At 45.2% G+C, this 27,044-nt stretch overlaps 1 protein-coding gene across 3 annotated transcripts in view; it reads left to right on the top strand.

Moving 5' to 3' along the window:
* Nucleotides 1–26,547, top strand: part of USP2 (ubiquitin specific peptidase 2) — a 203,719-nt gene extending 177,172 nt beyond the window's left edge. For all 3 annotated transcript variants that reach the window (XM_073656634.1, XM_073656633.1, XM_073656635.1), the window contains 8 exons: nucleotides 3,022–3,132; nucleotides 5,087–5,151; nucleotides 6,905–7,008; nucleotides 10,773–10,853; nucleotides 11,278–11,356; nucleotides 12,597–12,704; nucleotides 23,490–23,610; nucleotides 23,875–26,547. In XM_073656634.1, coding sequence (XP_073512735.1) covers nucleotides 3,022–3,132; nucleotides 5,087–5,151; nucleotides 6,905–7,008; nucleotides 10,773–10,853; nucleotides 11,278–11,356; nucleotides 12,597–12,704; nucleotides 23,490–23,610; nucleotides 23,875–23,962 — 757 coding nt within the window. In that variant the 3' untranslated portion in view covers nucleotides 23,963–26,547. The remainder of the gene's footprint in view (nucleotides 1–3,021; nucleotides 3,133–5,086; nucleotides 5,152–6,904; nucleotides 7,009–10,772; nucleotides 10,854–11,277; nucleotides 11,357–12,596; nucleotides 12,705–23,489; nucleotides 23,611–23,874) is intronic.
* The last annotated feature ends 497 nt before the right edge of the window (nucleotides 26,548–27,044 follow it).

Below are 27,044 nucleotides of genomic sequence, written 5' to 3'. Positions count from 1 at the left end.
AACTCATTTTTAAATGTGCTTTTCTTTATACATATCACCCTATATAAGATACATATCTTTACATTCTACTGAAACGGCCCTCACTAAAGTCTCTAATGAGCCAGTTTTCTGGAATGCACTACCCAGGACAATCCTACTAATACCTAGTCCCCATGTTTTTAAGCATGCTTTAAAAATATGTCTCTTTAAATAGGCCTATCACTTCAGTGCACTAACCTCACTTTCCCCTATTCCCTCTGTTAAATTATACTCAGACTCTTGTCCCTCCTATTCATCTGTGTCCACATCCTCCATGCATCTAATAGCACTTGGTAACAGAACGTAGACAGATACTGACTGATGACCGGATCATGCAGTTTATTTTGAAATGCCCTATTTATTATAATGATGGCTGGGCCATACATGACAAGCACTTTCTACCCAATTTCCTTATAGATTGTACACTTGCGAGCAGGAACCTCACTCCTCCTGCAACTGTTGAACTTTGTGTGAGTTTGTGATGGCTTTATTATTTGTACTTGTCCCTGATTAATTATAAAGTGCACAATATGTTGGCACTATATAAATAAAATTATTACTACACTGCTCAAAAAAATAAAGGGAACACTCAAATAACACATCCTAGATCTGAATGAATGAAATATTCTCATTGAATACTTTGTTCTGTACAAAGTTGAATGTGCTGACAACAAAATCACACAAAAATCATCAATGGAAATCAAATTTATTAACCAATGGAGGCCTGGATTTGGAGTCACCCCCAAAATTAAAGTGGAAAAACACACTACAGGCTGATCCAACTTTGATGTAATGTCCTTAAAACAAGTCAAAATGAGGCTCAGTATTGTGTGTGGCCTCCACGTGCCTGTATGACCTCCCTACAACGCCTGGGCATGCTCCTGAGGAGGTTGCAGATGATCTCCTCCCAGACCTGGACTAAAGCATCCGCCAACTCCTGGACAGTCTGTGGTGCAACATGACATTGGTGGATGGAGCGAGACATGATTTCCAAGAAGTGCTCAATCGGATTCAGGTCTGGGGAACGGGCGGGCCAGTCTATAGCTTCAATGCCTTCATCTTGAAGGAACTGCTGACACACTCCAGCCACATGAGGTCTGGCATTGTCCTGCATTAGGAGAAACCCAGGGCAAACCGCACCAGCATATGGTCTCACAAGGGGTCTGAGGATCTCATCTCGGTACCTAATGGCAGTCAGGCTACCTCTGGTGAGCACATGGAGAGCTGTGTGGCCCTCCAAAGAAATGCCACCCCACACCATTACTGACCCACTGCCAAACCAGTCATGCTGAAGGATGTTGCAGGCAGCAGATCGCTCTCCACGGCGTCTCCAGACTCTGTCACGTCTGTCACGTCTGTCACGTGTGCTCACTGTGAACCTGCTTTCATCTGTGAAGAGCACAGGGAACCAGTGGCGACTTTGCCAATACTGGTGTTCTGTGGCAAATGCCAAGCATCCTGCATGGTGTTGGGCTGTGAGCACAACCCCCATCTGTGGCCCTCATACCACCTTCATGGAGTCAGTTTCTAACCGTTTGTGCAGACACATGCAAATTTGTGGCCTGCTGGAGGTCATTTTGCAGGGCTCTGGCAGTGCTCCTCCTGTTCCTCCTTGCACAAAGGCGGAGGTAGCGGTCCTGCTGCTGGGTTGTTGCCCTCCTACGGCCCCCTCCACGTCTCCTGGTGTACTGGCCTGTCTCCTGTTAGCGTCTCCGGCCTCTGGACACTACGCTGACGGACACAGCAAACCTTCTTACCACAGCTCACATTGATGTGCCATCCTGGATGAGCTGCACTACCTGAGCAACTTCTGTGGTTTGTAGAGTCCGTCTCATGCTACCACGAGTGTGAAAGCACAGCCAACATTCAAAAGTGACCAAAACATCAGCCAGAAAGCATTGGTAGTGAGATGTGGTCTGTGGTCCCCACCTGCAGAACCACTCTTTTATTGAGTGTGTCTTGATAATTGCCAATAATTTCCATCTATTGTCTATTCCATTTGCACAGCAGCAGCATGTGAAATTGATTGTCAATCAGTGTTGCTTCCTAAGTGGACAGTTTGATTTAACAGAAGTTTGATTTACTTGGAGTTATATTCTGTTGTTTAAGTGTTCCCTTTATTTTTTGAGCAGTGTATATAGTACTCTACTGGCTGATTTTTATCTTCTACCATCCACATCAGTGTGCATTTTCATATCATTGTTTTCTGGTTCTTAGCAGAGCTCAACTCTTATGCATTTCCCCAGAGCTTGTAATAACTGCTCAGTGCAGAGCTGAGACTCAATCTGAGCTGTGTTTGTTCTTCTGTTGATGCATATGGCCAAAAATAATCCTCTACCATATGCATCAGCAAAGAAGCATTTGCAGTTTCACTTCACTGATCTGTAAGCAGCACAAACACAGCTCAGCTCTGTACTTGCCTAGTTATTACAGTCTGTACTTGCCTAGTTATTACAGTCTCTGTTGTTGATTAATGCAAGAGAGTTGAACTGTAGTAGAAACCAGGTAACCATGATCTAAAAATATACAGGCAGTTATACTGATGTAGATGGCAGAAGATAAAATCAGTCAGACAGGTTACTGTACAGGAGCAGAGAGTGCACAGTGGCATAAAGAGAGAGGAAATTGACAACAGTGGACTTTCTTCTTGTAAGCACAGACAGACACTGTCAGCAAAGATTGAGCCTGACTACAGCATGTAGAGATACTGCCCTTCTGGCAAGAGAATGGTTCACCCAGGATAGAAAAAATAGAGGTACGATGTAGCACAACGTTCTGTGTAAAGATGCTTCAGAATCGTTATCTTCCTAAAAATGCAGGACTACTATGAGCTTGTACTGTACTTTAATTTAGCTCCGTAATCAAGATCCATAAGGCCTTTGCATGCCCATGTACAGGCTGCAACATGTCAGAATTAATTTAGTAAAGTGCTATTCACTAAAATATCACTGGAGCTTTATAGAAGAGATCACAGTCTCACTATTCAGCCTTTTCATTCTGCAGCCAGCAAGATGCCCAAGAGTTCCTGAGGTTTCTCCTGGATGGACTGCATAATGAGGTCAATAGGATAACAGTCAGACCGAAGCCTTGTACTCAGGATTTGGACCATTTGCCGTAAGTTGCAAGATAAAAAAAATTCCTATAAATATATGCTAATTTCTATCTTTGGTTTTTGGAGAAATTTACTTTGTAAGGACTTATTAAAGCCCCATTCACACAAGTTTTGTACACTTTTTTTTTTTGGGCTAGAACATGTACACATTATCAGCGATGGCCTCATTCATAATTCTCAATCTAGGTAAAGAAATGTCTATGGACTGATTCACCGACCAAACCTGCATATGAATGGCTCTGTGATGTAAAAAACAGCACACGGGTGCCATCCATATTGTATCTGTATGCCATTTGATAGAAAAACACACACCTGCGAGTTAGGGTTAAGTGAGTATGCTCACCCCGTGGCACGCCGATGGTCCTGGCTCCCTCGCTTTTCATATCTGCTTATGGAGTTATAGTCCCAGCCAGGGGAGCAGGGTGTTAGCCGTATGCAGATGGCCTGACACTTATCCTGAACCTCCTACACCCCCACTTAGTAAGAGAATGGCATGGTGAGGGATCACCTGCTCCCCACCCGTACTATTAAGGCACTGTGCAGGAAGGGCTCAATGGTAGTATCACAAGACATTATATTTTAGCTAATGTACACCTTACACATGAGATATATGACCAAAAAACATGCAGTATTGCTGGCCCAGTTCTTTCCGGCTGCTCTCACTTGTTGCTATAATATTACTACAGCTAAAACTATGGTAATAACTGCTACATAAATTACTTAACTCCATTAGTGATTTCTAATATGCAGACATTAATATATTACTTCAAAGTAGGATGACTAAAATTCAAGCGGCGTCCTGAGCCAGCGGCCGGGTAAGCGGCGTCCTGAGCCAGCGGCCGGGTAAGCGGCGTCCTGAGCCAGCGGCCGGGTAAGCGGCGTCCTGAGCCAGCGGCCGGGTAAGCGGCGTCCTGAGCCAGCGGCCGGGTAAACGCCGTCCTGAGCCAGCGGTCAGGTAAGCGCCGTCCTGAGCCAGCGGCCGCGTAAGCGGCACTCAGTATCCACTACTGTGTTACAGAACTGAAGCATTTTTTGCTGTCCTGTAATTTTGACAACCCCTGACATATGGCAATGCACCTTTATTGAAAGGACACAATCTCCGTTTCCATCTGGAAAATAAAAAGAGCAAAATACACAAATAACAGACAAGTGTCAAATTCCTCATGTGACGGTGGTGATTCCTAACATTTCCATCACACTGTCGCAGCTCGCCGTCAAAATAAACATATGAGAGAAGATAACTGGGATCCTTTGTTGTGCATTGTGCAGACGGACATTTTCCTCGGCTTTGTATTTTTCCACTCCGGGCTTATGATCTTCTTCTGTGATACCTCAGCCAAGGTCGAGCCAGCCTAAAAGAAGCTGTGTTGTATACACAGTGTAGGCAGTACGAGCCGTCACAGCACTACAAATACCGGGAGTCCTGCCAGGCGTCCACCTACTAACATTAACCGCTGAGCTACTCCTCCATATGTAAGAGTAATTACTGCTTGTTGTAATTGGCAATGGCAGCGCTCCACTGTTGTCTCATTCTACTGAGCAAACACACAAGAAGTCCCACTGCCATCATACGGCAGAAACCGTTTATAGGAACAGAGGCCTCATATTGTCCCCGGTAGCTCAGTGCATATTATATGGGATATGTCTGCCTCTTTTTTTCCTGTGATCTTACACATTGTGGATATCCTAATGGCATTCTCCATTGGAATCGCTGAGCTTGTAGCCAATATACGCTCACTACACACCTATATGTGACCTCATGGAGGTCGCTGAGTACAGAAATATATCTATATCTATCTATATATATCTATATATATATATATATATCTATATATATATATATATATATATATATATATATATATATATATATATATATATATATATATATATATATATATATATATATATATATATATATATATATATATATTTATTATTATTTTTTTCTTCTAGTGATGCAGAGAAAGGCAAGCAAATGTGGAAGCGGTACCTGGAGAGGGAAGACAGCAGAATTGTGGGTAAGTTGAAAATTTTGAAATATATATATATATATATATATATATATATATATATATATATATATATATATATATATATATATATATATATATATATATATATATATATATATATATATATATATATATATATATATATATATATATATATATATATATATATAGCAAATCTGCAAATAAACCAGTGTAGGCTAATGGTGTTTTCCCTTCTCCAGCTTTTGTCTGTCTTTGTAGACTGCACTTGTGTCGTCTATCACACTGTTGTGTTTGCCTAAAAAGAGGGACATGGCTAGAATGGAGGCCAGGCAGAGAAAAAGTGACTCCATCAGCCTCATTCTAGTCAATGGCTCCATTGTGGTTCAGCCTAAATCACAAATTTCTGGGCGTCAGACAGAAGCCTATGACAGAGTCTTGAGCATGGGTTTAAGGGGAACCTGTCATGTTCCCAAACACTATTAGGCTATGTGCCCACGATGCAGAAATGCTCAGGATTTTTTCCTGAGCGTTTCTGCATCTCCCTGGCAGAAAAAAACGCATGCGGATTGTACATGCGGATTGTACATGCGGATTGTACATGCATTTTCCTGCCAGGGACAAGCAGATGTGACGTGTTCTTCACATGCATTTCCACATGCAGGTTGACAAGCGCTTTCCAAGCGATTTTATCATCATTTGGAAAGTGCTTGTCAACTTGGTCACACTATATAAATCCATGCAAACAGCATGGATTTATATAGTGTGACCCAAGAGAATGTCAAAAAATAAAAAATAAACCTATACTTACCTTCCGATGGCCCCTGCAGTCTTGCTGCGCTCCTGTGCTGGCTGCCGGCAGATCGCGGTACGCTGTACTGAAGGACCTGCCATCACATGACTGTGACGTCACCGCAGGTCCTTCAGTCCTGCGCGATCTGTCGGCAAGCACAGGGAAGGAGTCCGGGGGCCGTCGGAAGGTGACTATAATCTTTATTTTTATTTTATTCTTTTTTTTACAGCTTTTTGGGTACCTGGGTGTGGAGGAGACTCTCCTCTCCTCTACACCCGGGTACCATTCGCACATTAGAACTCGCCAATTACGGAAGTACAGATGCAGTCTTGCGGAATTGGCGCGTTCTAATGCAAGTCAATGGCGGCGAAGACGCAGCACTTCCGCAAAATATTTGGTAGGGCTGCGTTTTTTTCCGCAATGATAACCTGCAGCGGAAATCTCCGCAGCATGTGCACAGCACATGCGGATTATCATTGGGGAACATGGCAGGCCTTCTACCATACATTTTTTAAGCGTTTCTGCAGCGTTTTGGCTGCTGCGGAAACGCTTAAAAAAAGCATTGTGGGCACACAGCCTTAATAATGTTACAGTGCTGTCTGGCCGGTGAGCTGTCAGTCACAGTCTGGCCATGCTTACAGCTGTCACTCACTGAGCGGTGACTGTAGCTTCACCCCAGTGTGAATACAAGCCGGCAGCTCCCTGGAGGAATAACCTTCATTTTCTCCCTGTAGCCGCACTTTCAGGAAGGCGGCCAGGCAGCATTGTAACACTACTAACCTGCAGATTAACCCTATATAAGCAGGTTGACAGTATTTGGGGACATGACAGGTTCCCTTTAAATGTGATGTGAACCCAGTCTTAGTAATGCCAGTTCTTAGTATAGTTGTTTGCACCTTTCTTTTTGCCTATGTGCTGCTTCCTAATACTGTTGTTTCTCACTTTCATGTAATTATGCCCTAATTACAGAATTTTTCTGTCTTACAGAACTGTTTGTGGGGCAGCTGAAGAGTTCCCTTACTTGCACTGAATGTGGATATTGTTCCACTGTATTTGACCCCTTCTGGGACCTGTCTCTGCCCATTGCTAAGGTATTATACCAATATATTAATTCTGGATTCATTTATTACATGGTACTTATGGGGATCTGCATATGTCTCTTTAAGGATTCTTCATGATGTCATCACTGAGTCAGCAGCTGCATGGGGGTCATGGGTGTGCAGGAGCAGGGGAGGTCATGTATGTGCAGGAGTGGGGGAGGTCATGTATGTGCTGGAGTGGGGGAGGTCATGTATGTGCTGGAGCGGGGGAGGTCATGTATGTGCTGGAGCGGTGGAGGTCATGTATGTGCAGGAGTGAGGGAGGTCATGTATGTGCAGGAGCGGGGGAGGTCATGTACTGTATGTGCGGGGGAGGTCATGTATGTGCAGGAGTGGGGGAGGTCATGTATGTGCAGGAGCGGGGGAGGTCATGTATGTGCAGGAGCGGGGGAGGTCATGTATGTGCAGGAGCGGGGGAGGTCATGTATGTGCAGGAGCGGGGGAGGTCATGTATGTGCAGGAGCGGGGGAGGTCATGTATGTGCAGGAGTGGGGGAGGTCATGTATGTGCAGGAGTGGGGGAGGTCATGTATGTGCAGGAGCGGGGGAGGTCATGTATGTGCAGGAGCGGGGGAGGTCATGTATGTGCAGGAGTGGGGGAGGTCATGTATGTGCAGGAGTGGGGGAGGTCATGTATGTGCAGGAGTGGGGGAGGTCATGTATGTGCAGGAGTGGGGGAGGTCATGTATGTGCAGGAGTGGGGGAGGTCATGTATGTGCAGGAGTGGGGGAGGTCATGTATGTGCAGGAGTGGGGGAGGTCATGTATGTGCAGGAGTGGGGGAGGTCATGTATGTGCAGGAGTGGGGGAGGTCATGTATGTGCAGGAGTGGGGGAGGTCATGTATGTGCAGGAGTGGGGGAGGTCATGTATGTGCAGGAGTGGGGGAGGTCATGTATGTGCAGGAGTGGGGGAGGTCATGTATGTGCAGGAGTGGGGGAGGTCATGTACTGTATGTGCGGGGGAGGTCATGTATGTGCAGGAGTGAGGGAGGTCATGTATGTGCAGGAGTGAGGGAGGTCATGTATGTGCAGGAGTGGGGGAGGTCATGTATGTGCAGGAGCGGGGGAGGTCATGTACTGTATGTGCGGGGGAGGTCATGTATGTGCAGGAGTGAGGGAGGTCATGTATGTGCAGGAGTGGGGGAGGTCATGTATGTGCAGGAGTGGGGGAGGTCATGTATGTGCAGGAGCGGGGGAGGTCATGTACTGTATGTGCGGGGGAGGTCATGTATGTGCAGGAGTGAGGGAGGTCATGTATGTGCAGGAGTGAGGGAGGTCATGTATGTGCAGGAGTGGGGGAGGTCATGTATGTGCAGGAGTGGGGGAGGTCATGTATGTGCAGGAGTGGGGGAGGTCATGTATGTGCAGGAGTGGGGGAGGTCATGTATGTGCAGGAGTGGGGGAGGTCATGTATGTGCAGGAGTGGGGGAGGTCATGTATGTGCAGGAGTGGGGGAGGTCATGTATGTGCAGGAGTGGGGGAGGTCATGTATGTGCAGGAGTGGGGGAGGTCATGTATGTGCAGGAGTGGGGGAGGTCATGTATGTGCAGGAGTGGGGGAGGTCATGTATGTGCAGGAGTGGGGGAGGTCATGTATGTGCAGGAGTGGGGGAGGTCATGTATGTGCAGGAGTGGGGGAGGTCATGTATGTGCAGGAGTGGGGGAGGTCATGTATGTGCAGGAGTGGGGGAGGTCATGTATGTGCAGGAGCGGGGGAGGTCATGTACTGTATGTGCGGGGGAGGTCATGTATGTGCTGGAGCGGTGGAGGTCATGTATGTGCAGGAGCGAGGGAGGTCATGTATGTGCAGGAGCGGGGGAGGTCATGTATGTGCAGGAGCGGGGGAGGTCATGTATGTGCAGGAGCGGGGGAGGTCATGTATGTGCAGGAGCGGGGGAGGTCATGTATGTGCAGGAGTGGGGGAGGTCATGTATGTGCAGGAGTGGGGGAGGTCATGTATGTGCAGGAGTGGGGGAGGTCATGTATGTGCAGGAGTGAGGGAGGTCATGTATGTGCAGGAGTGGGGGAGGTCATGTATGTGCAGGAGTGGGGGAGGTCATGTATGTGCAGGAGTGGGGGAGGTCATGTATGTGCAGGAGCGGGGGAGGTCATGTATGTGCAGGAGCGGGGGAGGTCATGTACTGTATGTGCGGGGGAGGTCATGTATGTGCTGGAGCGGTGGAGGTCATGTATGTGCAGGAGCGAGGGAGGTCATGTATGTGCAGGAGCGGGGGAGGTCATGTATGTGCAGGAGCGGGGGAGGTCATGTACTGTATGTGCGGGGGAGGTCATGTATGTGCTGGAGCCGGGGAGGTCATGTATGTGCAGGAGCGGGGGAGGTCATGTACTGTATGTGCGGGGGAGGTCATGTATGTGCTGGAGCGGGGGAGGTCATGTATGTGCGGGGGAGGTCATGTACTGTATGTGCGGGGGAGGTCATGTATGTGCAGGAGCGGGGGAGGTCATGTACTGTATGTGCGGGGGAGGTCATGTATGTGCAGGAGCGGGGGAGGTCATGTACTGTATGTGCGGGGGAGGTCATGTATGTGCAGGAGCGGGGAGCCTTGCATGGGGCTGCATAGTCTGATGACTGATCCACTTTAATTGTAGTTGTCAAACAGTGTTTACGAGCAGATGACTTCAGGTGTAGTGCGTCATGCAGAGAAGTTCTACAATGTGGAGCGCTACAAACAGTCCGGCTTAGTAATGTTAGGCCATGAATAATAGCTACCACATAATAATATGGATGGTCTGCGGTTAAAACACGATGTAAAGAAATACTTCTAGCAGATGTTTTTTTTACTATACTGCCTCATATATGAGTCCTCCCTCTGCACGGCCCCATAATGAATGGTAAGAGGCACAGATCACACATACAGCAGATACTGATGATGTCGCTGTGTTATTTCTTAGCCGCTATCTTCCCAATGGCACAATGGTTTTGTGGCCTCTTGATGTAATAGTCCAGTCATTATAATCAACATCACATTTTTAATAGAAGCCCAGAACGATAATTCTTCTCTGTCCTGTGATGCCAATCTGAAGTAAATAGGCAGTAGATTTGGCATTGTACAAGCAATTTTGACCCTGGTGGAAGAATGATGGATGTCAGAATATGTGACCGTGGGGCTGTATAATTCTGGAGTTTACCCTGAGACAGTACAATTATACCAGGAACCTGCATTTTAAATATGTCCCATTGTCTATTACAGGGAACCTGTGAGCAGGTGTTTGCTACCCAATGAGAGCAGCCTGATGTAGGGGCAGAGACCTAGATTTCAGCACTGTATAAGTTACTGGGCTGTTTGCTGTAATTTTGATTAAAAACTGTTTTATCTAGCAGTTCTCTGAACGCTGAGCCCTGTATAACCTTGTACACACCACTGATTGGCAGCTTTCTGTGCACACTCTGCATAGGCAGAAAGTTGCCAATCAGTGATGGACACGGAGTTGTGCTATATGGCAGCAGACCAGGTAGTCCTCTAGTGATAAGTGAGAATCTCCTGCAGATAAAACAGGGATTTTATTGAAACTACTCTAAGCAGCCCAGTAAGTGACACATCGCTGGAATCAGGGTCTCTGCCCTTACATTATGCTGCTCTCAGATTAGGTAAAATAAATGTGGTGACACCTTCCCTTTCAGTATTGTTTCTCCATACCATGTGCAATAGATTGATAAGTCGGTGCAGGCAGTCAGTAATGTCTTGAGCACCACTGATTGTGATGAGTAACTTCTATATCCATCTCTCTTCTACAGAAAAGTGTTCCTGAGGTCTCCCTAATGGACTGCATTCGCCTCTTCACCAAGGAAGATGTGTTAGATGGGGATGAAAAGCCAGTAAGTGTCTCTGCTGATGCGTTTAGCTGTAGCCAGATGTCAGGTGTGCACAGGAGCATGGGGTCCTGGTGATGTGAGTGTGCGGTATTGGAGTCGGTAATAAGGAGGACGACAAACACACGAGGACTGTGAGTGCCACACCATGAGGACTGTGAGTGGTACACCATGAATGCTCCCACCGTAGGAGACACAGGGCAGGTAGATCTCCCTGTAGGACAGGTGTCCATGTCTGCCCAGCACATATCACAGCCCTGAGGGTGACAGGCGCTGTAGTCCTAATGCACACAGGCAGGTAATTGTGTACTTCACTACTGGATGCCATATGTGGATTGTGGAAAGGGAAACTCAACCAGAGGGTATATACGGTATATATGCGTAGTTTGAATCAGGACCTTATAATGAATTCTTCCCTTTCCTTTGTCAGACCTGCTGTAGATGTAAAGCTCGACGCAGATGTACGAAGAAGTTTACCATCCAGAAATTCCCAAAGATCCTTGTATTACGTATCCTTTCCAATGGCATCTGCTCTGTTTGTGTAACATTATTGGTTCTAATGTGTATCCCTGGCTACACCCTGTAATCCTACGTCTCCTCAGTGCAGATGTCTGTCCAGCCTGTAATCCTACGTCTCCTCAGTGCAGATGTCTGTCCAGCATGTAATCCTACGTCTCCTCAGTGCAGATGTCTGTCCAGCCTGTAATCCTACGTCTCCTCAGTGCAAATGTCTGTCCAGCCTGTAATCCTACGTCTCCTCAGTGCAGATGTCTGTCCAGCCTGTAATCCTACGTCTCCTCAGTGCAGATGTCTGTCCAGCCTGTAATCCTACGTCTCCTCAGTGCAGATGTCTGTCCAGCCTGTAATCCTACGTCTCCTCAGTGCAGATGTCTGTCCAGCATGTAATCCTACGTCTCCTCAGTGCAGATGTCTGTCCAGCCTGTAATCCTACGTCTCCTCAGTGCAAATGTCTGTCCAGCCTGTAATCCTACGTCTCCTCAGTGCAGATGTCTGTCCAGCCTGTAATCCTACGTCTCCTCAGTGCAGATGTCTGTCCAGCCTGTAATCCTACGTCTCCTCAGTGCAGATGTCTGTCCAGCCTGTAATCCTACGTCTCCTCAGTGCAGATGTCTGTCCAGCCTGTAATCCTACGTCTCCTCAGTGCAGATATCTCTCCCAGGTCTGGTTATCAGATGATTTACACCCGGACCTCTTTAGCAGCCCTGGTGGATCAGCTGTTATCGCTGGGGGAAATGCAGCTGCACATAAATTTCCCCTGCCATGAAGGAGGCAATGTATTACATGTCAGCCAATATAACAAATAATGAGCCATGTAATCCAAGGACGGGCTGAGTCCATCAGAGCAAAAGCCGCTCTGTACACAGGCTGTCCTATAAATCATTACCTTTTATCACCCCAGCAGAACTCTTCCGTTTCCCAGTCTCATAAGCCCTCAGCTTCTAGATAACCCCTTATTAGACATTGTCCTTCAGATCACACATCCATGATCACTTTCTGGCTTACAAATAGGATTAAAACAAATTGCAGGTCACAGAGCAGAGTACTGAGGAATCGGCATTGTCACTAATATAGCAATTTATCTCTAGAAATAAGTTGTGAAGGGTTACGAAAGCCTGTGATAACCCATGACACACTTCTCTACTCCTCATCCTATTCACCTGCAGGCTATTGTCCTGCCCTGTTTCTAGCTTTGGACACATTTTGTTCCTTGACCCTTATCCACCCCAGATCTGAAAAGGTTCTCCGAAGGTCGCATCCGGAGCAGCAAGCTTTCCACATTTGTGAACTTCCCACTAAAAGATTTAGACTTGCGTGAATTCTCCTCAGAAACCAGCAGTAAGTGACCGGGGTTCATATGTGTCTGACACCACTTTACTGCACTAAAATGTATGGTTCACCAGAAAGAATATATAAAATGTGTGTGTATATATGCACAATGGCAGTTTATGCATGAGTCTGTATGTGTGTGTATATATACATACACTACTGTGCAAAAGTATTAGGCAGATGTGGAAAACATTCTTCAAAGTAAGAATGCATTCAAAAATAGAAGTGTTCATTGTTAATTTTTATCAATTAAGAACATGCACAGTAATTGCACAAAATAATAAGGAGAACTAACCACAGATCTTCTGTAGATGATAATAATAATAATAATCTTTATTTATATAGCGCCAACATATTCCGCAGCGCTTAACAATTCAGAGGTTCATATACAACAGTCATAAGTAACATAGCTAAAGATAATACAATAATTAAAGCAAAAATAATGACGACCCTGCTCGTAAGAGCTTACAATCTACAATGAGGTGGGGTAACACAAAGTACAGGGGCTTATTTACAATGAAGGTCCAGCCATCTTGAGGGGATGAGGGATAGATAAAGGCTGCAGGAGCTCGTCACCAGCCAGTATCTGTAGATAGGCCGCCCTAAACAGTTGTGTTTTTAGGGAGCGCCTAAAACTGTGTAAGTTGTAGTTCATCCTAATTTCTTGGGGTAGAGCATTCCAAAGAATAGGTGCAGCTCGGGAGAAGTCTTGGAGCCGGGAGTGGGAGGTATGGATTAGTGCGGATGTTAGTCGAAAGTCGCTTAGGGTGCATAGAGAATGGGTGGGCCGATAAACAGAAATGAGGGAGGAGATGTAGGGGGTGCCGCACTGTGGAGAGCAATTTAAATTGGATCCTATACTGTATGGGCAGCCAGTGCAATGACTGGCACAGAGCGGAAACGTCTGAGTAATGATTAGCCAGATAGATGACCCTGGCTGCTGCATTAAGGATGGACTGGAGAGGGGGGAGGCCAATTAATAGAGAGTTACAGTAGTCAAGGCGGGAGTGGATCAGGCCAACAGTGAGGGTTTTTGTTGTTTCCATGGTGAGAAAGGGGCGGATTCTAGAGAGGTTATTCAGGTGCAAGCAACAAGAGCGGGCAAGAGATTGTATAGGGAATGAGAAGGAAAGATTGGTGTCAAACACAACGCCCAGACAGCGCGCCTGCTGGCTCGGCGTTATTGTGGTGCCACACATGGAGAGGGAGATGTCAGATTTAGGGAGGTGAGTAGACGGCGGGAGCAGAAGAAGTTCAGATTTGGAAAGGTTGAGTTTCAGATAGAGAGCGGACATGATGTTGGAGACCACGGCCAGACAGTCACTGGTGTTCTGTAGTACAGTGGGGGTAAGGTCAGGGGATGAGGTGTATAGTTGTGTGTCATCAGCATAAAGATGGTACCGAAAGCCAAATTTGCTGATGGTCTGTCCAACAGTAGATGTAGACTTGCACAAATCTTTCTGTCTCTCCAGGTAATCCCTGATAGACCTTATGATGTTGAGATCAGAGCTCTATGGGGGCCATTTCACCACTTCCACACAGACACTCCTTATTGTGCCGCTCTCTAGACCTTCGACAAACAAACTGCCTTCTGTTACAGCCAGATATTTCATTTTTGACTCCCTGGTCCAGAGCACCTGCTGCCATTTTTCTGGACCCCAGTTTCTATGTTTTCATGCATAGTTGAGTCACTTGACCTTGTTTTCATGTAGAGGGTATGGCTTTTTTTCTGCAATTCCTACATGAAGACAATTTCTAGCCAGACTCCTCTGAACAGTAGATGTGTGTAGCTGGGTCTCGCTGGTTGCTGCCAATTATGAGCTGATGACACTGCTGGACATCTTGCAATTTCGAAGGGAAGTAAGCATGATGTGTCTACCATCTGCTGCATTAATTTTCCTGGGCCAATCACTGCATCTATGGTCCTGAATGTTGCCCATTTCTTGGTGTCCTCAATACTGAGAAATATAGACAGATACTTTTCCATCATGGAATACCACCAGGGATGCGTCTGATTGGCTCCACATTTATTCTACAGCAGAACAACAGCCCCAAATATATAGTCAATGTCACCAAAAGCTATCTTAAGTGTAAAGAAGAACATAAAGTCCTGGAAGTGATGTTATGGCCCCACAGAGCCTTTATATCAATATCATCGAATCTGTATGCTATTACAGTAAGAAGGATTTGCGCATGCCTACATCCACAGAAGATCTGTGGTTAGTTCTCCAAGATGTTTGGAACAACCTCCCTGCCGAGTTCCTATGTGCAAGTATAACTAGAAGAATTGATACTTTGATGTTTTGAAGGTAAAGGGAGGTCACACCAAATATTGATTTGATTGAGACGTTTCTTTTGTTTATTCACTTTTCATTTTGTTAATTGATAAAAAATTAACTAATAACACTCCCATTTTTTAAACATTTTTATTTGCAGGATTTTTTTACAATTGTCTAAAACTCTTGCATAGTACTGTACATATATTGTATTCTCTCGTTTTCAGGCAGTTGGGTAGCATTCACACAGGTATGCAGTTTCTTTGTCCAAGCAGGCAGATTTATTAAAGTTCATAAATCTTTTCAAGCAAATCAGATAAATGACTTTTTGACATAAGGCAAAAAAAAATAGTCCATACAGTTGTACAGGCTTCACCCCTTCACAATATTGCCCAGGTTCTCACCACACAGTCTGACCAGAAGTAAGCGGTCTCTCCTGCTCCCACAGAGACCAGATCTCTGATATGTCTCTACCTCTATACCTGAGCAGGAAGGCCGCCCTTTTAACCCAGCTGCACCTGATGGATTGGAGGATGGAAATTACTGGTCCCTCCCATCACTTTCCAGTCATTCCTGACACCTTAACCTATTGCTGCTCCACTTACTAAAACCTCTTGGCACTCTATCAATGCTAGATCCTTTTCTAGGTGTCTTTGGCCAGGTAGCTCTGTGACACATGACTCCATCTCGGATTTGTCGGCAGCAGATTCCATCTTGCTGCTTGACTACGTGCCCTCCCCCTTTGCCCAAAGCTGGGGGCTGGGCACCTTCCACCAACATACTGTGGTACTTTTGAGAAGGCATCCACATTTACTGGTTGATGAACTTTATAGTGACCCTCACCAATCCTTTCCACTACGTCATAGGGTCCTTGCCACTTGGCGATGTATTTACATTCTATTGTAGGCACCAACACCCGTGCCCGATACCTAGGCGTCAACTATTTTACCTGAGTACATTAACTATCCCGTCTGGATCATGCTTTCTGTGGCCTGAGGAGGCATTTTTTTACCTGGCCCCTCACTTTGGTACCCGGACCCTTATGTTTAGCACCATTATTGGCACCCAGTTCCAGCTCTGGGGAAACAACATTTCCTCCCCCCTAACTTTTTCCCCAAGTATTTTTTTGAGCCAAGTCCCTGAGTTGAGTGATTCTAAAGTTTCCCCTAGAGACCTCCAGCTCGGGCACACTGTTTTCAAGGGATGCTACTTCCTTCTTATTGCCATGTGACCGAGGCCAGGTATCTCGGTGACACATCACTCCATTTCGGACTAGTCGGCAGCAAGCGCCATCTTGCTGCCTATCTATAATGTCTATCATATATAATCCAACCTAAGAATATATTTTGCCTTGCATGTACCAATATGTAAATAAAGAACAAATCAATGAGCATAAATATCTAAAGCTCATAAAAAGCGTAACCGGTGTCCTATTAAAAATATTCACTTTGTCGTAGAATAATGTAAAAGCCCAATCTTATAATCCTATGAATTAATGTATCATACAAGGTGGCTCAGAGGTAAATGGGACACATAATTGGCTAATAGAGTGGTACAAAACACATTATTTATTAGTAAAGCAGCTTAAAAGTGGTAAGACCCACAAGGAAATATCATTACATATTAGTACCAGGATCATCTGTTCATGAATACAATGATATAGCCAATATAAGTAAAAGGCAAAGTAGACAACAAAGTAAACTAATTGTAAAGCCCAACCATACAGATTAGACTAAGTTTGGACTAACCCACCGATATTAACAGGTTCGGCCAACAGTCTAATGTGTATGAGGACTAAGGCTAGATGATTGTGAGTGGATTTAATGATTTCAGACTGCCGATCCTTTTGCGCTCCCTGAGATAAGCCGCCGCAGAGGGGTCTGTCAGCAACTCTCTCATAGAGAACACAGGAGCGCTCTACAGTAAGATGTATGGGGGCTTCATAGTGTCTTACATGTTTTGCAGCTGGTTGGCTGCATGTTGGAGGTAGAGACTAGTGTTGAGCCACCCCCGTAGTGTTCGGGTTCGGTTCGGTTCGTCGAACACCGGGATGTTCGAGGAACTGTTCGTCGAACTGTTCGTCGAACACCTTAGAACACCGTTAAAACCAATGGCAGGCAAACAAAAACACATAGGAACACATAGAAAACACCTTCAAAGGTGTCCAAAAGCTGACAAACTGCTCAGAAGACGCTTTCTTTAAAAAAGCCGGCCGGCAATTCAGCAGCGGCATACACTGGTACCCGACAATTTAGACATGAAGGAATAGAGCATCACACATAGATTAGATAGATAGAAACATGTCAGTCACATATATATGAAGTACTGTGACAGTGTTGCTTACTGTACTTGTCATTTACTGCAAAGGATTTATTAAAAAAAATAATAGTGTTTTCATGCACCGTCTCTTTAAAAAAGCCGGCCGGCAATTCAGCATCTGTACCCGACAATTTATAACAGACAGAATAGAGCTTCACACATAGATTAGATAGATAGAAACATGTCAGTCACATATATAATAAGTACAGTGACAGTGTTGGTTACTGTACTTGTCATTTAGTATTAAAATAAAGGATTTATTATTAAAAAAAATTGGCGTGGGGTTCCCCGTAATTTTAGTCTCTAGCGGAGGTTAAGCAGACAGCTGGGGCAGATGTTTGAAGCCTGGGAAGGGGGTAATACCCACGGAGCTTCCCAGGCTACTAATATCAGCCCCCAGCTGAATACCTAGCCTTTACTAGCTATTAAAATGGAGGACCCCCCCCCCAAAAAATGACGTGGGGTCCCCCCTAATTTAATAGCTAGCAAAGGCTAGGCAGACAGCTGGGGGCTGATATTAATAGCCCAGGAAGGGAGCCATGAATATTGGCCCCTCCCAGGCTAGAAACACCAGCCGTCAGCCGCCCCAGAAATGGCGCATCCATAGGATGCGCCAATTCTGGCACTTAGCCTCGCTCTTCCACGCTGCCCTGGTGCGGTGGCAGGGGGTAATAGGGTTGGGGTTGATGTCAGCTTATAATGCCAGCTGACATCAAGCCCAGGTTAGTAATGGAGAGGCGTCTATAAGACACCCCCATTACTAACCCCATAGTCAAAGTTAAAAAAAAAAAACACAAACACCCAGAATAAAGTCCTTTTAATTGAAATAAAGACACAATTCTTTATTGTTCTAAATTAAACCATACTTACCATCACGCCCATTCCAGCTGAAGCCAACGATCTCCTGCAATAAAAGAAAAATAATAAAGCAACCTCATCCTTACCTTTCCATGGTTCCCAGGACAGCTTCAGCTCTGCTACATCGAGATGACAGGCTGGACCGCAGCAGAACGCTGCCATCCAGCCTGTCATCCCGCAGACACTGAGAAGCGCAGGCATGCTTGCGCTCCTCAGTGTCTGGCTGTGACGGCATCCAGATGAGCCGAGGTCATGTCCAATGAACTCGGCTCACCTCATGCACGTCACTGACAGCGTGGGAAAATTCTCCTGCACTCAGCGCTTCAGCGTGAGAATTTTCCCACGCTGTCAGTGACGTGCATGAGGTGAGCCGAGTTCATTGGACATGACCTCGGCTCATCTGGATGCCGTCACAGCCAGACACTGAGTAGCGCAAGCAAGCCTGCGCTTCTCAGTGTCTGCGGGATGACAGGCTGGATGGCAGCGTTCTGCTGCGGTCCAGCCTGTCATCTCGATGTAGCAGAGCTGAAGCTGTCGTGGGAGCCATGGAAAGGTAAGGATGATGTTGCTTTATTATTTTTCTTTTATTGCAGGAGATCATTGGCTTCAGCTGGAATGGGCGTGACGGTAAGTATGGTTTAATTTAGAACAATAAAGAATTGTGTGTTTATTTCAATTAAAGGACTTTTTTCTGGGTGTTTGTGTTTTTTTTAAATACTTTACTAGAAATTCATGGTGGTCATGTCTAATATTGGCGTGACCCCATGAATTTCGGGCTTAGGGCCAGCTGATAATGCCAAGCTGGCCTTAACCCCTTTATTACCCAGTGAGCCACCGCACCAGGGCCCTGGATGAGTTGGGTACAGCGCCAGAAGATGGCGCTTCTATGAACGCGCCATTTTCCGGGGTGGCTGCGGACTGCAATTTGCAGCGGGTGGGGCCCAGAAAGCTTGGGCCTCCCTGCGCTGCAGATTCCAGCCCCCAGCTGCCTAGTTGTACCTGGCTGGACACAAAAATAGGGCGAAGCTCCACGTATTTTTTTTTTTAAATTCATGAAATTCATGGAATAATTAAGAAAAAAAGGGCTTCCCTATATTGTTGTGTCCGGCTAGGTACAAATAGGCAGCTGGTGGTTGGGAGCAGCCCGTTCCTGCCTGCTGTACCTGACTGGACACAAATATAGGGCGAAGCCCCACATCAATTTTTTTTTCATTATTTCATGAATTTCCTGAAATAATTAAAAAAAAATTGACGTGGGGCTTCGCCCTATATTTGTGTCCAGTCAGGTACAGCAGGCAGGAACGGGCTGCCCCCAACCACCAGCTGCCTATTTGTACCTGGCCAGACACAACAATATAGGGAAGCCCTTTTTTAAAAAAATTATTTCATGAAATAATTTAAAAAAAAATTGACGTGGGGCTTCGCACTATATTTGTGTCCAGCCAGGTACAGCAGGCAGGGACGGGCTGCCCCCAACCACCAGCTGCCTATTTGTACCTGGTTGGACACAACAATATAGGGAAGCCCTTTTTTTCTTAATTATTCCATGAATTTCATGAAATAATTTAAAAAAAAAAAAAAAATGCGTGTGGCTTCGCCCTATTTTTGTGCCCAGCCAGGTACAACTAGGCAGCTGGGAGCTGGAATCCGCAGCGCAGGGAGGCCCAAGCTTTCTGGGCCCCACCCGCTGTAAATTGCAGTCCGCAGCCGCCCCAGAAAATGGCGCATTCATAGAAGCGCCATCTTCTGGCGCTGTACCCAACTCATCCAGGGCCCTGGTGCGGTGGCTCACTGGGTAATAAAGGGGTTAAGGCCAGCTTGGCATTATCAGCTGGCCCTAAGCCCGAAATTCATGGGGTCACGCCAATATTAGACATGACCACCATGAATTTGTCGTAAAGTATTTAAAAAAACACAACACCCAGAATAAAGTCCTTTAATTGAAATAAACACACAATACTTTATTGTTCTAAATTAAACCATACTTACCGTCACGCCCATTCCAGCTGAAGCCAATGTCTTCTGCAATAAAAGTAAAATAATTAAGCAACCTCATCCTTACCTTTCCATGGTTCCCACGACAGCTTCAGCTCTGCTACATCGAGATGACAGGCTGGACCGCAGCAGAAAGCTGCCATCCAGCTTGCCATGCCGCACGCACTGAGAAGCGCAGGCATGCTTGCGCTCCTCAGTGTCTCGCTGTGACGGCATAAAGATGAGACAAGCTCATGTCCAATGAACTCGGCGCACCTCATGCACGTCACTGACAGCGTGGGAGAATTCTCCTGCACTCAGCACTTCAGCGTGAAAATTCTCCCACGCTGTCAGTGACGTACATGAGGTCAGCTGAGTTCATTGGACATGAATGAGCTCACCTCATGCACGTCACAGACAGCGTGGGAAAATTCTCACGCTGAAGCACTGAGTGCAGGAGAATTTTCCCACGCTGTCAGTGACGTGCATGAGGTGAGCTCATTCATGTCCAATGATCTCAGCTCACCTCATGCACGTCACTGACAGCGTGGGAAAATTCTCCTGCACTCAGCGCTACAGCGTGAGAATTCTCCCACGCTGTCAGTGACGTGCATGAGGTGAGCTCATTCATGTCCAATGAACTCAGCTGACCTCATGCACGTCACTGACAGCGTGGGAGAATTCTCACGCTGAAGTGCTGAGTGCAGGAGAATTCTCCCACGCTGTCAGTGACGTGCATGAGGTGCGCCGAGTTCATTGGACATGAACTCGTCTCATCTTTATGCCGTCACAGCCAGACACTGCAGAGCGCAAGCATGCCTGCGCTTCTCAGTGTCTGCGGGATGACAGGCTGGATGGCAGCGTTCTGCTGCGGTCCAGCCTGTTATCTCGATGTAGCAGAGCTGAAGCTGTCGTGGGAACCATGGAAAGGTAAGGATGAGGTTGCTTTATTATTTTTCTTTTATTGCAGGAGATCGTTGGCTTCAGCTGGAATGGGCGTGATGGTAAGTATGGTTTAATTTAGAACAATAAAGATTTGTGTCTTTATTTCAATTAAAGGACTTTATTCTGGGTGTTTGTGTTTTTTTTAACTTTGACTATGGGGTTAGTAATGGGGGTGTCTTATAGACGCCTCTCCATTACTAACCTGGGCTTGATGTCAGCTGGCATTATAAGCTGACATCAACCCCAACCCTATTACCCCCTGCCACCGCACCAGGGCAGCGTGGAAGAGCGAGGCTAAGTGCCAGAATTGGCGCATCCTATGGATGCGCCATTTCTGGGGCGGCTGACGGCTGGTGTTTCTAGCCTGGGAGGGGGCCAATATTCATGGCTCCCTTCCTGGGCTATTAATATCAGCCCCCAGCTGTCTGTCTAGCCTTTGCTAGCTATTAAATTAGGGGGGACCCCACATCATTTTTTTTGGGGGGGGGTCCTCCATTTTAATAGCTAGTAAAGGCTAGGTATTCAGCTGGGGGCTGATATTAGTAGCCTGGGAAGCTCCGTGGGTATTACCCCCTTCCCAGGCTTCAAACATCTGCCCCAGGCGTCTGCTTAACCTCCGCTAGAGACTAAAATTACGGGGAACCCCACGCCAATTTTTTTTAATAATAAATCCTTTATTTTAATACTAAATGACAAGTACAGTAAGCAACACTGTCACCGTACTTCGTATATATGTGGCTGACATGTTTCTATCTATCTAATCTATGTGTGATTCTCTATTCCTTCTATTCTAAATTGTCGGGTATAGATGCTGAATTGCCAGCCGGCTTTTTTAAAGAGACAGTGCATGAAAACACTATTATTTTTTTTGATAAATCCTTTACACTAAATGACAAGTACAGTAAGCAACACTGTCACTGTGCTTCTTATATGTGTGACTGACATGTTTCTATCTATCTAATCTATGTGTGAAGCTCTATTCTTTCTGTTCTAAATTGTCGGGTACCGGTGTATGCCGCTGATGAATTGCCGGCTTTTCATGTTTCACTGTGAGCACTGTTCCCATCGATTTGGGCAATCACTGTAATGCCACAACCACCATGGCTGTGGCATTACAGTGAGTGGCAGACAATCCCTGCATGATTGGTGCTCTAAATAGCGCCAGACATGCAGGACACGCTTTTGGTGCACGAACAGTTATCGAACATAACCTCGAACAGCCGAATTTTTTGCAAATCGTTCGGGTTCGTCGAACAACTCGAACACCACCCAAAACAGCTCGAATTTGAGATTGGCGAACAGTTCTAGTCGAACACCGCTCATCTCTAGTAGAGACACATCAGCAGCAAAACAAGTAAGACACTGTTACCTTTTGGAATACTTTGTCTAATTTGCCACCTATTGGCTATATTGCTGTATTTATGAACGGATAGTAGATCCTGTTACGAACGTGTAATGATATTTCTTAGTGCCTTTTATGTTACATTATCTCATAGTATTGTAGTTTTAGACTTGTCTGTGATAACGTGAATACTTTTAAAGGGACACCTGTTGTTTCACCCTTTCTGAGCCTGAGATATTTATGCTCAGGGTTTTGTACATTTTGACTTTCAAGTGCAGTCCCTGTTATTATAGTTGTGTTTCTGTCTGTAAGGACTTTTTGATTAAAATACATAACATTATTTAAGTTTTGAGACAAAACCATTCATAAATTATGCTGCAACATACTGCAGTAGTCACATTCCACGAAAGGAGTTAACTCCTAACATCCCAGTCATCTCCCTCCCTCACAGAATATGTTCATGCATCACGTTCTTGCCATGTTTTTCTGCAGAATTTCAATTCTTTTTGCAGCATTTTTCACCCATTTTAATGAATGGGAAAAAATGCAGCAAAATGTTCATATTTTACCTAGCGTTTTTCCTGCCAACACATCAGTATTAGCAGCAGATTTTCCTGATGCAAATACTAAATGTGTGCACATACACTTAGTTGTTATCAGTCTTGTAAAATCACCATTCCCACACCCACCTTCCAGGGATTATCACTGCTCTCACTTTCCTGAGTTATGTGTTTGTTCATAGGCCATTATCTCTATATGATATGTAGTGATAACAGTGTAGACTCAGAACAAACACCATTATTGTGTTGAAGCAGGACAAAGCTCTTGGTTCAAAACTGTCATTTAAATAGGATATCCATATTCTGTCTTGTAATCAAGGCCATTAGGAAGGGACATTGATGCAGAAGGAGATTTTGATCAGCACAATGTCCCTATGGCAGCAGTAGACATCCAGGTCACAGAAGTGCTGTGAACACAGGGCCTGTATCTTCGTCAGTTTCTGAAGCACAAGAGTAAGCTGCAGATAAAGTGCCCTGATACTTGTGTAATGGTTCCTACATTTTTGTGGTCTCTTTGCAGCTCACGCAACCTATAATTTATATGCTGTGTCCAATCACTCGGGTACCACCATGGGAGGACATTATACGGCTTACTGCAAAAGCCCTAACAATGGAGAGTGGCACACTTTCAATGACTCAAGGTAATTATCAAGGTGTTTTTTTTTCAGAAAGGTGAAGGTAACATCCAGATTTGTCAGTAGTATGTAGATAAATATCCTTTATATGCTGTATATCACATGAAGGTACAGTGAATGTCCCTAGTAATCAGTGGCACACTGTCTCCTAGTGGATCATTTCTGCACTTTTTCTTTTACTCATTGTTATAACCCTGAACTGTGTAGCACACTAATATTCAATAGACAGTTCCTTTTTTCTTATTTTTCTTTTTTTCTTATTTTTTTCAGGGTCACAGCCATGTCTTCCAGCCAGGTCAGGAGCAGTGACGCCTACGTACTATTTTATGAGCTGTCGGGACCGTCTTCCAGAATGTAGCCTGACAGCCGGTTATCACTGGAGAGAGAAGACAAGTGAATCCTACAGAGAGGCTCAGACATAAACTTATATTTATACTGTAGTGAGCCACAAGACGTACACCAGCATTACATTCACTCACCAGGTGCCTTACCTGCACAGCCAAAAATCAGTAGGATTGTCACCTTATGCTGGCTCCTTGGGACAGTGGATGGATGACAAAGCCAGAGAGATTCCAGAATCCAGACAGGAGAACGTTGCGTTGGCTACTGAATATAATGTGATACTTCACGCTGGATGCTGGATGTAGGGCAGTGTTGTGCTGCCTCTTCTGGTTTTGCACAGTGATGTTGCTCCAGACACCATATTGTTGGGTGTTAGCAGAGGAATCTTCATAGACTTTGTTTAAATCATATTTAATATCATTCTCAGGAAAGCTTCTTTATGTGACGAACATCTTGTTAATGTGAGCCCCCAACCTCATTGTTATTTGTAGGGACTATCTCATTTACAGGAAGAGTGTTCACTTATTAAATGGTGGCGCCTACAGTGATAAAAAGTATTTCAAGAACCACAGTGGAGTAGGGCCGCCGCCATGGATCCGACTTCTGGTCACTATTGTACAAAGTAATGACGATTTGATGTGATGTGTGTTTTTACTAAATCAACTGGAGCCCTCAGCTCAGGTCATATTGCAGTTATATGATAAGGAACCCATTACATGGTTTTTACAGTTCAGTATGTAATGTGTGAAGAAAGTGACCACTTGTAACGTCACTCCAGTCAGAGTTTTTGACAGTTCCTGGGGTTTCCATGAGATGGAATCGTGGGCGTCTTAGGAACAAAATTATTTATGCACTGCTTAAGTGTTGTGTGGCATCCACAGCAGTGTTATATCGTCGGACTGAAGACGAAACCAGCTTTTTTATTTTTTTTTTGCAAATAGTTTTTGTATATTTTTATGCATCAGGAAGCGCAGTGTTTGTGCAGTCATATTTATTCTGAAAGGTGAAGCAATAGAAGTGAATGACAAGTTTAATTATGTATCTGACGCAAAGATCAACAGGTAGAAACTGGAGCCGCCGGTAGGAACGTACCGGGCAGGCGATCCTTTACTTCTTACAATTTTATTAAGGTCCTTCTTTTACATAGGTCAAAAATGGGCCAAATGAGTGTTCATAAGAATGATTGTCTCGGTTGTAAAGATGGCAGTCACCAGCCGGCGAATAAGCAGCTGATCTTTTATGCGGACAAAATAATTTTTTTGTTAGGAGCCTATCTGTTTAGGTAAACGGGAGATGTGCTATTGACAAAGTGCAAACGATTTGGGGAAGAAATGATTGTATTAACCCCCAACAGCTTGCACTGACCTGTTTAACCAGTCTTCAACAAGCGCTGATCTATTTGTTATTTTGATGAACTGTGTTTTGGGCAGAAATTTTACATCTCAAAGGACCTCAAGTGTCGGATGTTCTTGTGCTTGGCTGTTAGCTATGAGTTGCTTCTCATCGAGCCTTTGCACAAAGGGTTTTCAAGACTTTTTGATTGAACAGTGCACAGCCCTTTTAATAGACCGTCATGAGGCAGACATGCTGATTGCACTGATGTAGTTGGATGAAGGCATGTTTCACGCCCTCCACACTTTCAACCATTCAGTTTACGGCCCAAGTAGTGCATTATTGATGGTAGATATGCAGAAATCACATAAAACATCCCACAAGTGTCATTCTTCGCAGAAGTCGAAGCTACTAGATTTCTCCAAGTGCTTATGGCAAAAGTCGAGGCACATGGGAGGAATGAGCTGAAGTAGACGTTAAGGAACCTTTCAGATGGCTGTATTTCGGTCAGTATTTCCTATCAGTCTTTGGAAGTCAAAATCAGAGTTGGGTTAAATACAGAAGAGTTGCAAATCTTTCTATCTTTTTGTGTTTCTTCCACTCCTGGTTTTCGATTACAAACACTGATGTGAATTATGCAAGTGTGAAAGTGATCTTCTGTAAATTATCGGATTCAGCTCTCCTTCTCCAGAGCTTACTGGTTAGTATGGGCAAATGCTCCATTTTACTTTTGCACTAGTTTTGATAAATCTCCCTAATTGTGTGACGACTAATGCATCTGTGCATCGGTAACACTGAGGCTCCTGACCCTTTCCTTCACCCCATCTGTTCTTCTTATGGTGGTAGACATGTGGACTCATGAGCATTTACTCCATGCACTGGATCGTTTTTTTAGCTATATCAATTGTGCTACATTTGATCTAGCAGTATTAGCAATAACCGGTTGTATTTGCACTGTAAAGAGCTACTGAGTGTCTATGTACTGTAGAGAAGTGCATGTGTGTTGTGCAGAGCCTTGTATGTGTAAGCATGAGATGTGTGAGCGTGTGTAACACTAATGTATTGACTCTATGTAGTGAGCTGGAACTATACCTACTGCATATCTCTTAGACAGTGAGTATTTTGGGGACATCCACAACCCCTCTCAGGCCACACTGAGCTGGTGCTTACCATGTAAGTGTGTCGAATTTGTAAAGAGTTCTGATGTAACCCTAAGGACCCTATGTGTTCTATGCAAATGTACATACTCAATTATACTCTGTTTTAAAACATGACTGCCTCCTGTGCTTTATCCTGTACATTCGTCGTATTGTTTCTATTCTAAGAGATGAATTACGAAATGCTAAGACTATTTTAAAGGATTTTTCCAGAAAAAACTTTTTTACCCTGTAGGGTCCCACAGGTTAAAGAGGTTGACTGGCCTTGGGGTACAAGTCTGCAGTCCTTCTATGTGAATCCTTGCAGCAGGCACAGTGCACGCAGGATTCTCCGGTGCTGGCGCCAGGAGCTAGCAGTCATGTGACCGCAAGTATGCAATTTGCTAGACTAGACATGTTCGATCTCGCTGAGTTCACTTGTATTGAGTGAGGCAGCGCACGTCTAGTCTACATGTGACCGCATGTATGCAAATCGCATACTTGCGGTTACGTGCCCGCCCGCTCCCGGCGCCGGAGAATCCTGACAGCGTGCACACTGGGAGGATTCATAAGTCTTTCCCCAGGACATAGTCTCTTTGGGACATGCACTCAGTGCCCCACAGCTACCGC

Source organism: Phyllobates terribilis, unplaced genomic scaffold, assembly GCF_046119375.1.
Source record: "Phyllobates terribilis strain yellow unplaced genomic scaffold, ASM4611937v1 Scaffold_12__6_contigs__length_324123572, whole genome shotgun sequence".
Taxonomy (NCBI): Eukaryota; Metazoa; Chordata; class Amphibia; order Anura; family Dendrobatidae; genus Phyllobates; species Phyllobates terribilis.
The sequence above is the reverse complement of the archived record's forward strand: the minus strand, read 5'-3'. Positions and strand labels throughout refer to the sequence as shown.